This window comes from Lepeophtheirus salmonis, chromosome 9, assembly GCF_016086655.4.
Source record: "Lepeophtheirus salmonis chromosome 9, UVic_Lsal_1.4, whole genome shotgun sequence".
In the NCBI taxonomy this organism is placed as follows: Eukaryota; Metazoa; Arthropoda; class Copepoda; order Siphonostomatoida; family Caligidae; genus Lepeophtheirus; species Lepeophtheirus salmonis.
Window position 1 is genome coordinate 5,555,273 of NC_052139.2, and position 15,713 is coordinate 5,570,985.

Genomic DNA, 15,713 nt, shown 5'->3' on the forward strand with positions numbered 1-15,713 from the left:
TGATGCTGAAGGTCATGACAAAAGAGGGGAACTTGTACTACACCACCGGAACATCCAGAGAAAAAATAAACTAACTTATATTTCAACTCAACTCCTTCAAGAGGTGGCTTTCGTTTCCCACAAATGTTTATGGGGTTTTTACCCTGAGTGTGAGTAGTAAAACTCCAAAAAGTTGAATTAGGATAACTGATTGTGTTTATTCTAATTTATTTATTGGTGTTTCTTCTTCCTCTTTTTTATTGGTTAAAGTACTAGTGTAGTAAAACAGTTAAAATTTAAATAATAAGAAACAACATTTATTTAATATGATTGACATACATCTAAATTAAATTAAAATGGCCTCCTTTGAAAGTTATTCCATGTAAAAAAAAATGAATTACAAAGGACTTCAAGTGAAGGGAAACGCATTTTAAGTCCGAAAAAATAAGTGGGAAGATAAATTCTAGTTACTTCCCAAAATATACAAGATTTTCATCACTATCAAGTATTATTGTCCGTTTAATAAGTACCTTTAATAAACATATTTAACCTCATTATAGAGTTAATAATAAATATATAGAATACAGACTATGTCTAAGATGAAAAAAGAATGCAGTGATAGATATAAATAGAACAAAAATATACGGATTTTTTTCTTATGTTGTAATAGTTTTATAATAAATATTCAAGATTTTCATATGCTTTGCCAATATATGTAAGGAAGACAGGGTAAGTATTAAGTCAAGCATAAAACTGAAAAGTGTATACAAATATTAGGGAGGGGTGTTAATATATAAAACTGAGTCAATTCAATTTGAGCCCAACTTTTTTAATGGAAAATTAAATTAAAATCAGCCGCAAAATTACCCCCCCCCCTCTTACCAAAAAAAACCCTTCCTGATTGCAATCGAGATCGAAACATTGGTTTAAATCTTTATGGAAAAGTCACTTAAGACTGAACTGCTTAAAAATCGGGCTTGCACCGAGTTTTGAACCTAATAAACACTGTTTTTTAGAATACCATAAGTTTTCTATGGCGGTATTACTTTTAAAAATTTAGTTAACTTTTCATTGTAATCGATTTTTTTTTCTTCAAACTTTCATTAATAATGAAACAATAACTTCATAAACGGAATATCTAAATTACAAAATATTTTTTTTACCAGTCGATATAATACTAAATAACTCACTAAGAGATGAACAGTTTAATATATTGCAACACTCAATAATTGATTCATTTAGTTCCAAGAATTTATGTAATTCTATTTTATTTCTTTGTACTATTTTTTATGATTCAACTTCACATCAAGCATATTTTTTTAACTAGAACAGGACTCTATATAGTTTTATGGAGTAAATTGACTCGTATTAGAGATATATCATATAAATCTTTTTATATCGTAATTTACTATTTAATCGTCCATCGAAGTTTAATAATTCAACATCAAAAAATACTATTTATATTATTTTTAACTATTGCACCCTTTCCTATTTTGGGGACAATTGCAACTTTTGTCGTGTCGAATTCAAATGTACTTAATGGAAAAACTATTCACTAATACAACTTTTAAATAGATTCAAACTATAGCAGACATATGTAAGCCTGTTGTGTTAAAATTTGGTGTGTCTAAGTGAAACTAACATGGATTAATGGAGCTAAAAACGAAATGTGTTACAACTATCTTGGTCTCCCTACTATAAAAATATATAATATATATATCATAAATCTGATCGTTACTTCCAGCATTACACAATTATGTTTTTGAAATAAGATACGTAAGATTACACAATTTATTTACGTACTACCAAAAAAAAGTTTCCATATTTGTATATAACGACCATTGAAATATGTTTTTTTACTATTGCATACATTATGACTAAAATGTATTACCTTTAGGTTTTTGTATTCAAATAAATTCATATTTTTATTAACACTAATTTAGAGTTATAAGCGTATATATATGTACATATTTTACAAAATCTCATAAATATCATTAGTTGCTTGAAATGAAATAAGTATTTACATATGTTAGGAATGTTTAGATTCATCATTATCGTGTTATGAGCGAAGTAAGTCCCTGAACATAAATGATAATATTCCACGTGTAAATAAACTAATAGCTGTTACATTTATAGTATACTACCTGTGGTACCCATCAATGCCTGAAGTAATATGTTCTCGTCTAAAAGAAAAATATTGTTTTACCCTTTAACGACAAATTTGTCACATTTCCTTAAATTGCATTTAATTTTTACATACCATATTTTAAGTGATTGAGTACTTAATAACTTTTTGTGACACAATGTTTCAATTTTAAAACTTTACAAAGCTTTCCAACGTTTTCTTTTCATTAAAGAGAAATGCTATATCATACCAAAATTATGGTGGCATATTTTGACGACTAGTATTTCAATTTTTTATTTATTTTAACATAAAAAACTTGAGTTTGATTCATTGGCAATTTATAATATCAATCGGATGTAATATTTAGAACAAGACATTTATTTGCCTCAAGGTTCAAAGAGCCAAATATTTTGCTTATAGATTTTTAGTTTTATACACAGAAAACCTATGCAAAAATAACATCTTTATATCTTAATAACTTCTTCCTTGCTATTAAAGGTTTAATAATGATTAAAGTGACTTCCCTATAAATCCTTAGTGTTACTCTCTGTTTTTAATACTGATATCTATTCATATTCTGTCCTCAAGAATGAAAGAATAATTATAAGAGTATGATACATTTTTTGTAATAAATTTGGATGGGTACTTTAGCCTTCAGAGAGCTCACGAATAAAGAAATACAAAATTCAATTAACATATTTAATTTTATATTTTATTGAAATCTTACACATATACTCTATATATATATGCATATGACTTATAATATACATAAAAGACCAATAACAACCACAAACAGAAACACTCACTAAAACTAATATTATTCAGTTCTAGTAGAACCGTATATATGTCAGCCTACAAACTTTTTAGATGATTCAATACATAAATAATTTATTTCTTGTGGAACAACAAATACTTTTTGACCAATCTCATAACACTTATCTTAAAAATGTATTTATTGTAAAATTTTACTTGCTATGAAAACTGTGGTTGTTGGAAAGAATGAGTGTAAAAAATGTATTCCAAATATATACTCCAATATATAAAGTGACAAAATAAAAAGTTATTTTATTACAAAAATTAAGGATGAGTCTATTGATTAAACATTAACCTAACCTATGTTTATGTTGAAATATTAAACTAATGCTAAAAAATAATTGTGTGAGTTCAATAAATGGAGAAACCGATCATTTTTTATTTTAATGTCATGAATAGTTCGGATTAAAAGTGAAATTGTTCATTAGCAAGAAATATCACTCCTTGAAACAAATATATATTTTTTTAAACGTTCCCTTAATTAGTCAAATTGAGTTGCACTGATTAAGTATAAGTAAATATTCTAGGATTATAACTCCTTAATTTGACCTAGGAATTGTCTTTAATGTCCTTTTCTAAAAGCAACCTTTAAGTAAACCTTTTTACATCGAGTTCAAGAGAATAATTTCACCTAATTGTGTTGTTCACTGAGTCATATCGCTCCATTAAATATGTAATTAGACTCATGACTGATTATTTAGACATTTTAATCTATATGGCTCTATGTTTTTGTCAAATATAGAAGGCAACAAAAATACTTTTTGCTCGCTAGAGGCGCTGAAAGTGCCGTGAATTACCCCCTAACTAAATACACAGTGTCCATGATTTCATACTTTTAAATTTAACAATGAACATTTTGCAAAGTAAGTGTTAATTAGCAAACATCATGGGGGGAAGGGGAGAAATAAGAACACAATGTCATCTGTGGTATTATAAAAGCAGATCTAGCAGGGGTAAAAGGGGGAAGGTTTTTGTAGCCAAGGAAATCACGTAAAAGCTAACAAATGTCTGTTGACACTTTCTTAATAAATCAATTAAACCTTTGTATCTCAACATGAATAATAAATATCGTTTATCGTGTTGAGCTGTTCTTTATTGAAGACTGAAGTCTGCCGTCCCGTCCAATTCAGTTTCGGTTCATTCCAGGTCAGTACTGCATATCGGTCGTAAAACTTATAAAGTTTGGTTTTTGATTATGTTAATTAACTTTATTTCTTCTTTTTCGTTCTAATACTGACAGTCCGACTTATGGTTTGAAGGACTTGTCCTAAGGACTGATAAAAACAGTCTAATGACTGGACTAGACCAAACATATGAGGACTGAAACAACACTAATCTTATATAAGAATTTTATCAATCTTACAAAAAAAACCGAAAAAACAATGCTTAAAAATCTAAATTGATATGGAAAAACTAATTAAATAATTTTTCTGACTACAATCTATTATCCTTTGATGAAAATACAACTAATTTTTTTGTTAGTTTTATGACATATATCTCTTACCAGATCTACTCTTGATGGTTTCTGTCGTTTTTCATTTCCCCCAGAAGTATTAGAATTATTATTTATGGGTATACTTGCAACCTATTTAGAAAAAGAAACAAAATATTAATATATACATATATAAACCATTGGGAAAGAAAAAAACATATTTATATACTGAGTAAGTCATGCGTTGTAGGGTATTTTTTTTGTGATGATTTATAGTGTGAATATTGGGATTTGTTAACACTTTAACATTTTGCATGTTTAAAATTTGAACTTTTAAAGACATACTTAGATTTAGCAATATAAATGTAATATGTAAATAAAGATGTTCTTCCATAAAAGCTCTTATATAATTATTTTCCTCTCTTTAAAAAATGATACCCATGAGATTAAGAGATATGTGTGCATCATTAGTTGGGAGACTTGGATGAATATATATAAATGAAAGCAAAAAATAAAAGTGGTAAAAGTTAAAGAGCATAAGAAATGATGAAAACAAAAAAAAAAGGTTATATCAAGATGCTCTTTAAAATATTATATATTTAGCCTAATGAGCAAAAGAACTGTAATTTTAGCATTTTGAGTGAGTTTTTTAAATGAATTATAGTTACATTGCTTTTTTCATACTCTCTTTGTCTTTAAAATTTGAACTACAATAATTGTTTTATTAATCATTTTTTCGTGATGATAGTGATTGGATTTTTGGAGGTCAGAAGAAAAAGGCGGGAGCAAAACTAATTTTATAACAGAATTAAAACCTATATTAATATCAGCTGCTCATTATAGCATTTTGGGAGGAGAAAATGAACTACTGCTAGAAAGAGAATAGATCTAAAATAGTATTACTGCAAGGAAAATATCATAAGTATATTTTAATATATATATATATATTATAATACCTTTTTAAGATAATTTACCCCAAATATAGGCAACATTTCTTTATAGAGAGAGAAATAATAGGACCACGATGATCTTTTAAAGGACTAACAAAAAAGCATATGTACCAACCGCTTTCCCTTTTCTAACAGCTGGATTGTCAGTAAATTATTTATATTAATTAAAAATATGAGGTCTTAAATATGCTTTTACAGAAACTGACTAATGATATGCTGTCAATTTATTTTAAAAAGCTTTTATCATTAATATGATTGAGAATTTAACCCATCTATCTAGTTTAAGTAATAATGTTTTCTCCTAAGCGCGTTGTCCACTGACTTGTTCGACTTCATTTTACAATTTCTATTATATAAAACATCGGTCAATAAGTACCGGCCTGAGATAGGACAACAACATTTTTTTGGCCAAATTCATCTTTATTCATCAATGTAATCTTCTTTTAAAACGATACAATCATTCCAACGTTTTTCTAAAACGGATGTCGAACGATTTATCGATACCTTCAAAATATGCTTCAGTTTTTACAGTCACTTCCTCATCTGAGCCAAATTTCTTTATACGGAGCATCGTTTTGAGTTCTGCAAAGAGCCAGTTATTGCTCGGGGCCAGATCTGGAGAATACTGTGGGTGCAGTAGTAATTCGAGAACCAATTCGACCTATTTTGCAGATGTTTTTATTGACTTGTGATCTGTCTTGGGCAAGTTTCTTCCAAAATGTAATATATTTCATATTACTAGTAAATTGAATTTGAAAGTAAGACATTTCTTTACAATATTACCTTCTGTGTAGAGTAATAAGTTACGTATGAATCTGAACTTGTACAATATAATGCATACAAGTTGCAACTTAAAAAAATTGCCAACTCTCTACCTACTCGTATGTTTAAATAAACTTGTAAGTAAATTCAACTTTTTGATCAGAATCCCGCTCGTATTTTGGGTTACCTTTATCTGAATTTTAATGCTACAGCATTTTTCTCTGAGTAAAGACTTAAAAGAATCAAAATGGTATTGTTTTTTTTTTCATTAATCCAAAAAATATAATTTTCTCTTTACCTCTCCCTTTTTGGTTTGATAAACAAAATCATACACTTTCGGCTTGAATGAATCATAATATAAATATACCTTGATTTGACTTTTCTTTACTAATTCTAATTCCTGTTGCTGCTCTTGGATTTTTCTTAAGAGCTCTTTCTCTCTTTGTTGCATCTCTTCTTGAAGCTGTTTTTGCTCTTGATTTTTACGAATCAAAAGTGCTCTCTGCTCTTGGAGAGCCTTCCGAGGATCCTTGTTTTCGCATTCGTCGTCATCCTGTTCTTCATTATTGAAATTAGATTTGTTTTTACTTATTTGAGAGTTGTTGCTATAGATGGGAGGCTCTGGAGATCCAGAGATGGATCTACTTGAACGATTCTTCCTGTAAAATAAGGAAAAGAAGGTGAGTTGTAGAAAATGGTCAATTATTTTTATCAGTATAATTTGTTTTTCGAATTAGATCAATAGGCAGCAATGCATTGATAATAAAAACTATGATTGTGTAACGGTTGTATTTATATGTGATTCGTATTTTATAAATCATATAATCTTTATTTTTTTTTAATTCTTATTTAATTTAATAAAAATTTTTTAAATTATTCATCATTTGCAGATGTCTTTCAAAATAACGAATACATTAAAAATATATGAAAACGGATCAAATCAATTAAACATTTAAATATATATGAACAATTTTTTTATTTGTTCAGTGGAGGCATCGGTTTTAAACTACTTTATTACGTGTGAATTCAAAATTATAAGGCCTTAGATTTCAAAGTGTCAAATCCCTAAATATAATAACCCATACTAACAAATAAATTACTGTTGATGTAGGTAAAGGCCTGTAAACAATCAAATGATTCTTTCGTAGGTAGTAAAATTGGTAACAATTTTTTTTTATTCCTCCTGTTTATCTGAGGTTGCTTTTATGTTTATGCTACATCACATATTTATAAGATGCTTTTTGTCTAAGCTAAAATGATGTTCTGCTCGTTAGTGTCAATTATACAATTACAAACGAATTATTTACACATTACGTAAACTACTTACATATATAAGGGACACATAAATTATTTTGCAATTGAAGTCTATTGCCCCTCATATTTCATAAAAAGTAATAAGAATGACTAAGTAATTTGTCATTTGATTTATGTGAGCATCTTTTGATTATATTAGAGTAAAACGTTTTTTTAATGCAGAATATATGTACGTATATAAAATAAATATCAAATCATATCTGAGAAGACTTTTATTGATTTTTAATCGTATTGAAAGTAAATTTTAGTTAATATTTGATTGACAATGGGATTTTATCATCTTTACAAGAAGGTTAAAAAATAAAATAGGTTTAAAAGATTCACTACAGCAACCTCACCTACGGAAAAATTCAAAAAAGGTAGAAAATCAAATGATATTTTCATTGCTATCAAATAATTTTAAAACATTTTTGGTATAATATATATATTCGAAACAAAAACAAAAAGTTTTTTTTACAGAATCTTCAAAATATAAAATTAATATTTACAATTTTTACTTTGTCGAACTCGTAATTCAGTTGTTTGTATATTTGTATTTGCTTTCCACATCACTTGTCTTAGATTAATACTGAATTTTGCATTTTTTATTATTGTTATTTTGTAAAAAAAAATTGATGGCATAAAATTTTAGACTAAAATTTTTATTTTACGTGTTCAGATAGCTCAATTTTTTTAAATTTACTCCGTTTGATGTTGTAATAACACATTTTGCATTAGCTGTTATAAGACAATTTCGCATGAGTCAGATATTAAAGGATTTATGCCAAATTATCATAATCTGCAATATTCAATTCAAAAGTGCTTTATTTCTGTAAAGGGATTCATAAAAAATTATATCCCTAAAAAATGGATACATTAAAAGTAGTTTCTACTTTCATATTTTTTGATATGATAATTACTTTTTCGATATCTCAAAGTAGTGATAAGGCATCAAATAATTTTATGAAAAGGCTTCCATATACTCAAATCCTATAATTATGTTGGACGATTTAGGAAAAGATGATGAGAAGTAATAACTTATTTAAATTAGTTCCAAGAAATATAGTCTATATATATTTATTTCTTCGCATAGATTTTTTATGAGGCAAAAAAAAAAAAAAAATATTTAACTCGCTGTCGTTTAATGGGTTCTATTACCTGAAGGTTTTTGTGTTAATTTTATTTGAGCGCGGAGGGACATCATAGCCAGAAGTGAGCTCTGGCTCAGTAATACTATTATTTACAATCCTTGAGAGATGATTGTGGCTGCGTGAAGGTCGAATAATGGAAAATGGATTCTTAACGTGTCCGGTATGGGATCGGATATGGATGGGTTTGTTAGATGTAGCCGAGGGTAAGAAATCTGACTTGTCTGATGATTGAGATGAATAAGAAGATTGCTCTAATCCACTACTACTCATAAAAAAATATAATACCTATATCAAAGCCAATTCATATTTTAAAGTTATCAATAATATTACTCGGTGTTTGTATTAGTACTAAGGCAGCGTCCTACGGGTCTAGTTTGGGAGCGTGTGCGACCGACAACAAAGCTTGTAGAATTGTTTACAGATGTTGGAAGATTTCGAACATATTCTCTAGTATATGAAGATGTTGCTCTGGGTTGATCGTCATACCATTCTTCTTCAGGACCGGCAGTATTTGCACGATAAATAACACCCGATGAGCTTCGTCTGGTTCTAAGACGATTACGTGCATGATTAGAATTAACTCCTAAGTCATCACCTTCTGATCCAACAGGTGCTCCTGCCATGAGTTGATTAGAGCTCTTGGTTCGGGACATAAATAAATGCCTTTGTGTTCGTTGAAGCTCGGAATAACTTCTATCTAAACTTACGCCACGGGATTTTGGTCCATAATTACCACTGTATTTATTGAACTTTCCTGGCGAACCTGATTAGTAAAAACAAAAAAATGTCAATTTCAAAGAATAAAGGAGAAGGCTATTTAAACTAATGCTTAATGGATCAAAAAATGAATTTATATATGGTCAATGAATTAAAAGCTTTAAGCGTTTATAATATTTCATTATTGATGTATGCGGACAAAATAGTTTCTCTGCAAAAAAAAGCTTCTACTTAATATTTGTAAAATATTAATTAAAAAAGGAATATTAAAAAACTATTATAAGAAAATTCTTCTTTTTTTTTTACATGTACAGCAACTCAAATAACATTACCTCCTACTCCACTATTTACTCTTGGCCCTACTCCTCCATATGATGGAGGAGGGCGAGCTGGTGGAAGGTGGTGATTGACGGGATATCCAATTGGAGTAACAACAGGTCTAAGAGGATAACTTTTATCCCATCCTACAGGTGATGATTTCTCAACCTTGGCAGGAATTCTTCTGGAATGCATTGTATTAGGTCTTACTGCATTTACTGAATTGTTAGAGCTAGAATATGATGAGGAAGTTAGGGAATTGGCTGAATTATTAGATTCTCGTCCTGCGTTAATGCGTCTAACTGCAGCTTCTTGCCTTTCCTCTAGGAAATTGATTAATTTGTTTTCTCTATCAGCAAGCTGAACGGCTTGGAATTTTGCCTGAAAAGTAAATAAATAATTTATAATCTAGGTAGCATCGATATCTTATAATTTATTAAATTAGAATAAAAATCCAACAAAGTTATTCGTAAATATTTTAATCAATCTAAAAAAAAAAAATGTATATATGTTACAGAATCAAATAATGTACTTTCAGTGAGTTTATGCTTTGCATGAGGTTATTGTAGTACTTTTTGATCGAAAACTATGTAGACATTACCTATTAATAGCTTGTAACACTAACCATTTATCTGTTTAGTTGGTATTCAACCAAATATTACTAAATTTTCATAAAATAATAGAACATTGTTCACGATAAAGAAAAACTTCGTTCCGGCTTAACCAATCAACTTTCAACAGTAATAATGAATCATTAACTGACAAAGGAATAGGTACAGTTTAGATATTGATGTAAGTGGAATTATACTGTGATGAACATCTTACACTGTTGAATGAAACTAAAAACTTTGAATCTCTTTAACAAAAGAACGACGATGGTGTTTTTCTTTGATACTATTTCGATTTTGTAGTAAAAAATTATACGATATGTAAACCTTAGCCTTACAAAAGAATTGTATTTTTCCAACATATTTACACAATATCTGTACACAATTTCTGAGCCAGTGTTGTTTTAATGATCGTTAATCAGTATATGCTACCTCAGCTGAAGATGACATCATGTTTGCACCCAACAATGTTTACTTGTTCAAACATCTCGGAATTCATTTTTTTTGATGCTGATACTTGGATTGTAACTATATTTTGTCGTAATAGATTTATACATCTTCTTTTTTTTTTTTGTTGTTGGCCATCCTAGTTTTGAAAATTTGATGTGATTATTTTTGATACATTTAGTCCACAATGAGAGGTAAAATTGTGTATTTATTATTATTTGTCGAAAATAAGTTTAGAATGTCCCTTTAAGCCGATGAGTAGATATTTCGATGTGATGGAGGCTTTAAATTTATTTGTCTTGTTTGGACAAGAATTAAAAGAGTCTATTCCATTTTTTATAGATATCTTTTTTCGTGTTGATACTTAAATATTATGTAATAGTTAATTAATAAATCTGCAAATTTTGAGACTTATTGATTCATTTTTTATTCAAAATTTACTATTAGAAAGACGGAGCAGCTCAAAATTATAAAAAATGTAAAAACTTCGGCTTTTTTAAAATTTTTAAACAATTTGGAAGGCTAACTTGCGTTAGTTAAGAAAAGGTGGGATCATTTTAATACTTGCAGTCCCGAATGAGAGGTGCTACACCATTGTTGTTCTATTGTTAAAATAATTGGCAGTTTAATCTGTTTTAATATACCACAGACCATATTTATATTTCTGTATGACAATAAGGTTATCTTCTAATTACTTTTTATATTTTGTGTAAATTCGATTAATTAATTTTTCTTGGAATTAATAAATGTTGTCATAATCTTTCCCATTTTTTTTTTTTTTTTTTTTTTTTGAGTCAAGTGTCTCATTATCAGATAATGTTATGTAGTCTAAGTATGACTGATTGTGTAAGATTATAACAAAGTAGGTACATATTAATATAAGCCAACTACTTTCTCTCCTTTCTAGGGCTACGTAAACCTATTTATTTCCATATCTTTTTCTTTTTTTTTTCATTTAAACACCATTATCATAAGATTTTGGTGACGATAGTTTTATTTTTCTTCCACATATTAAAATAAATTTCTTGGCAAGATTACTTGATATCCTCATTACGAAAAAATCAAGTTATAAGTATTCCCTAGTGTACAGTATAGATAGATAATAACTTGAGGAACAGGCATTCATGCATACGTTTATAACATAAAAAAATCATAATCTAATATCCATTCAAATATATATATCCTTATTCATTTTATCCCTTTCCTACAAGGGAATGATGATAAAAGTAATATATCTTTGAAATTATTCTTGCATAAATAATTCAAATTTAAAAGTAGTTTTTTTTATTTGCTTCGTAGATATGATGCGAGCCTCAACTGACTCTCTACATGCTTATTTACTTGAATTTTAATGTGTAAATTATACATACATATATATTTGAATCATATTCCCCAAAAGTACCAATTCTTGTTGGAATGCTTTAATGGGTGATGTAGAGTGATATATGCAAGACTGTTTGAAATACAAAAAGTATGGACACATCTATGGATTCCTAATATTGAGGGTTGAACAGAAAAAAGTAAACATTTAATTTATATTATTCTTCTCTTTTATAAATGAAGGTTTAGTTATTATTTTTGTCATTCTGGTTTAGCCATCTTTTTTGAATATACAAGCGTCATTTTGTCATCAAGAGTGATCAAAAAGCATTTCACATCACTTAGATGCTAAAGTTAAGTTAGGAAGGATAATGGACATCTTGAAGTGCTACATGAGCCATTTGATGTAGATATGATGAAGATGAAGAAGCGTAGGGCACAATGTAAAGAGAAAACGTTGAGAAAAAAGAAATCCTTATTTAGCTAATATTAACAACATGAAACTTTGGTTTCAACAGGACATAACTTGTTTGTTAAAATTTCAATAAAATATTCATTCATTGATGTTAATTTTGAGAATCAAATTAGTAAACGTGAGTTTTGATGAAGTTGCGTGATTTATATGAATAATAGCCACACTATTACATTTCATCAAAAGGAAAAAGAGAAGAATCCAAGAAATCAAAAGGAACGACTTTTCAACAAAACAACTAATCAAAGTCACTAAACCTCCATTAAAAATTGCTTAATATACTATCATTTCCTAAACAACACATTATGTACAATAAATAAATCATTAAATATAATCTGATTTAGTATTTCAGGAGCAAACTGAAAATATTAGGAATGTAATATAGATTTAAAGGAATGAAAAGCATTTTCAACCATTTTGGAGTGTTATTCTCTGATGAGTTTGTTTTTGTTATAATTAACAGATCAATGTTAGGATCGCAAGCAAAGGCTAAGAATATATATAAAAATTCACAACAGAAAAAAAGTAATGTCCTTTTTGCAATATGAGCAACCCATTTTTTATTTTGTCATGACATGTCCTGAACTTAGATTTGTGGGAATTTGATTGAATCTTTTTATATAGTGAATTTTCCAAATATTCACCAGAGATTAATTAGAATAGAAAGGTGTAATTGGTCATTATCATATAAATAACTCTTGACATTTAAAAAATATATATATAGAAAAGAAAAGCATGAGAGAAATAATCAATTCTCTCAATTGATTCAAAAGTTTTTTTCTTGTAGCAATATTTATCTTTCAATGAATATATTTTGTGCAAAGAAAACCTTCTATCTTTTGAAAAGAAGGATTTTTTAGACCAAAATATAAGAAACCCTATAATTGTATATTGAACACATATTTAGACAACCAAGATGGATGGATAGATACGAGTATCAACAAATCAAACTTTTTTTTTACGAAAATATAAATAGAGTGTAAAAAAAGTTTTCAATATAGTGTCGTTTTCTCATTGATGGCGATCAACAGACATCGAAAAATAAAAATATATTTAATATGGAGCGTCGTTTTTCGTCAAATCAAAGAATATGAAATAAAAACCAATCTTTTGTAATTAAAAAAGCGAAATCTAATACATTGGATAGAGGCTTTCAGTTGCACTGAACAAATTTTCATTCATACATATATAAAAGTATTATTTTAAGTAGAAAGTTCTTTGATTTATGTTGGTTAATTATAAATATTTATCCCAGCCCGGGCAAAATCATTGAAATTACAATTACTAATATTCCTAAAAATTCATATCGACTACATTATAAAAAGTCGATATTTTTAGATTTATTTATCTCTGATGCGCCAATCTAATAACATGATACGATAACAAAATTGAAAAAAAAGTCTTTTTTTTCTATTCCAGCTACTTTACTTCATAAGAATGGATTGTCTGATTTTGTAGAGGTAATTATGCACCTTTATATCAAGAAAATATTATTGGTTGGTATGGGGCTATTACATGTAGAGTTTTAAGTTTTTATATGATGCTTCTCATTTAAAATTAAAGGCCATTGAAGTCGTGGTTTCTTTTTTTTATATATATATATCCATTAAACTTTAAGGGCAGAACTTCGAATATTTAAGCTAACTGATCAATTTGTGCGAAAAAAAATATTTCCTGATTTTATGACAATACGTTACATCTATGAAATAGCCTTGTTACTTAAGCTGTGACATGTGATAATGCCCTTTTAAATATTACAACATTTTTAGTGTGCTTACACTTTTTTAAACCCATTCAGCCTGGTTTTATTATGTTTGTATCCACAATATTATGCATAAGTCCTCTATACATACATAAATATAATACTTGACAAAGGATTTTATTAGAAAATTATTCGTGTGCTTTGAAGTTTAAATTAATATATGTTTATATATGTTTCTACAATATAAATATTAAAAAAGTGTAAGTAGAAAAATGAAATAATTTTATTGCGTTGTCAATCGAATCAACATAAAATCAATCTTGAAAAAAAATCAAGAAAAAAAGAACATCCCAATTGATTATTTTATTCCATATGCCTATAAAAAAAATCTGCCAAATGTGCCAATTTCATCCTTACGGATGAAATTGGCACATTTTTCAAAAATCTTTAAATTATCACTGATCCCCCATTATTTGACAGATTTACTTGGAATATGTGTTCAATTATACATATTAAAGTTGATAAATAGTTCATTTGATGTATCCGCCTACAACATTAATTAGGACCTGTACTTAGGCCCATTAGAATGAGCCAGCATTGACAAGGTAGTTCATTTGCATGTTGGTCACTATCTTCTTGATGGGGGGAATCAGCGAGTACCTGATGGTATGAGATGTTCAATTTGTTTTATACTCCACATATGTCCAAACAAAATATTGTATCTGATTAAAACTTGGACTGCTGGGATCCATATTTCTTTCCTTAGGAAGGCAAACAAGTACTAACTCAGCCACTTGCGTACTGATTCTTGTTACCACGTATTGGATTTGGACGCAGTCACATTTGAGACCTTCTAATTTGAAATGCCCATTTGTTATGGGTAAATAAATCCTCGTGACCGTGTAACACCGTTCCTCCTTTGTAAATTCAATCTTCCTTATATCTGAAACAGCTGCGTCTATGACGCACCCAACTTCACTAAAGTTTGTTGATACAACAACAACTCTACCGAAAAAAAAGAGACGATATCAGACAGCCAATAATCGCTATTTTAATTAAAATTTCATCAGAAATTACTCACACATGTTCAAATATTTTACTTACAGCAGAATTTTGGGCATTTTGCTGAAAACGTACTGTATGATTATTTGTTTCTATGAAATCCCGATCACCTTTCTTTTTTTTTTTTCATTATTGGTCAGATGGAGTTGCACAAATAAGTTATATTTAGACATTTAGTCTAACAGACTTTATGTATTTTCAAAACTCAATATATATATTTAACGAATTGTAAATTGTATCTATAAAAATATGAGACAAGTGTAAGAATTGTTTTAATTTGCATCATGAACAGAGTTTTGATCATTATTCATTCATATTTCAATGGATCATACGGTATATGTATGCATTGCCCAATTATGTTTAATCTTGGTTTTATTAACTTACTGATAGTAAATTTGTTGACTCTGCTTGATGGTAATAAAAATAATATTTTATATTGATATTTCCATTCGCATATGACATAGATTGCAAATTACAATGATTAATTACTGACTTAATAAATATCCCTCATTTCTTACAAATATTTATTTTGTACAAATTAATTAACATCAAAAAATATAAG

At 28.3% G+C, this 15,713-nt stretch overlaps 1 protein-coding gene across 2 annotated transcripts in view; it reads right to left on the bottom strand.

The window, feature by feature from the left end:
* LOC121124122 (uncharacterized) overlaps positions 1 to 15,713 on the bottom strand; it is a 137,820-nt gene that overhangs the window by 24,441 nt on the left and 97,666 nt on the right. For both annotated transcript variants that reach the window (XM_071890957.1, XM_040719238.2), the window contains 5 exons: positions 9,555 to 9,921; positions 8,836 to 9,268; positions 8,513 to 8,767; positions 6,429 to 6,720; positions 4,422 to 4,502 (listed from right to left, as the gene is read on the bottom strand). In XM_071890957.1, the coding sequence (XP_071747058.1) occupies positions 4,422 to 4,502; positions 6,429 to 6,720; positions 8,513 to 8,767; positions 8,836 to 9,268; positions 9,555 to 9,921 (1,428 nt within the window). The remainder of the gene's footprint in view (positions 1 to 4,421; positions 4,503 to 6,428; positions 6,721 to 8,512; positions 8,768 to 8,835; positions 9,269 to 9,554; positions 9,922 to 15,713) is intronic.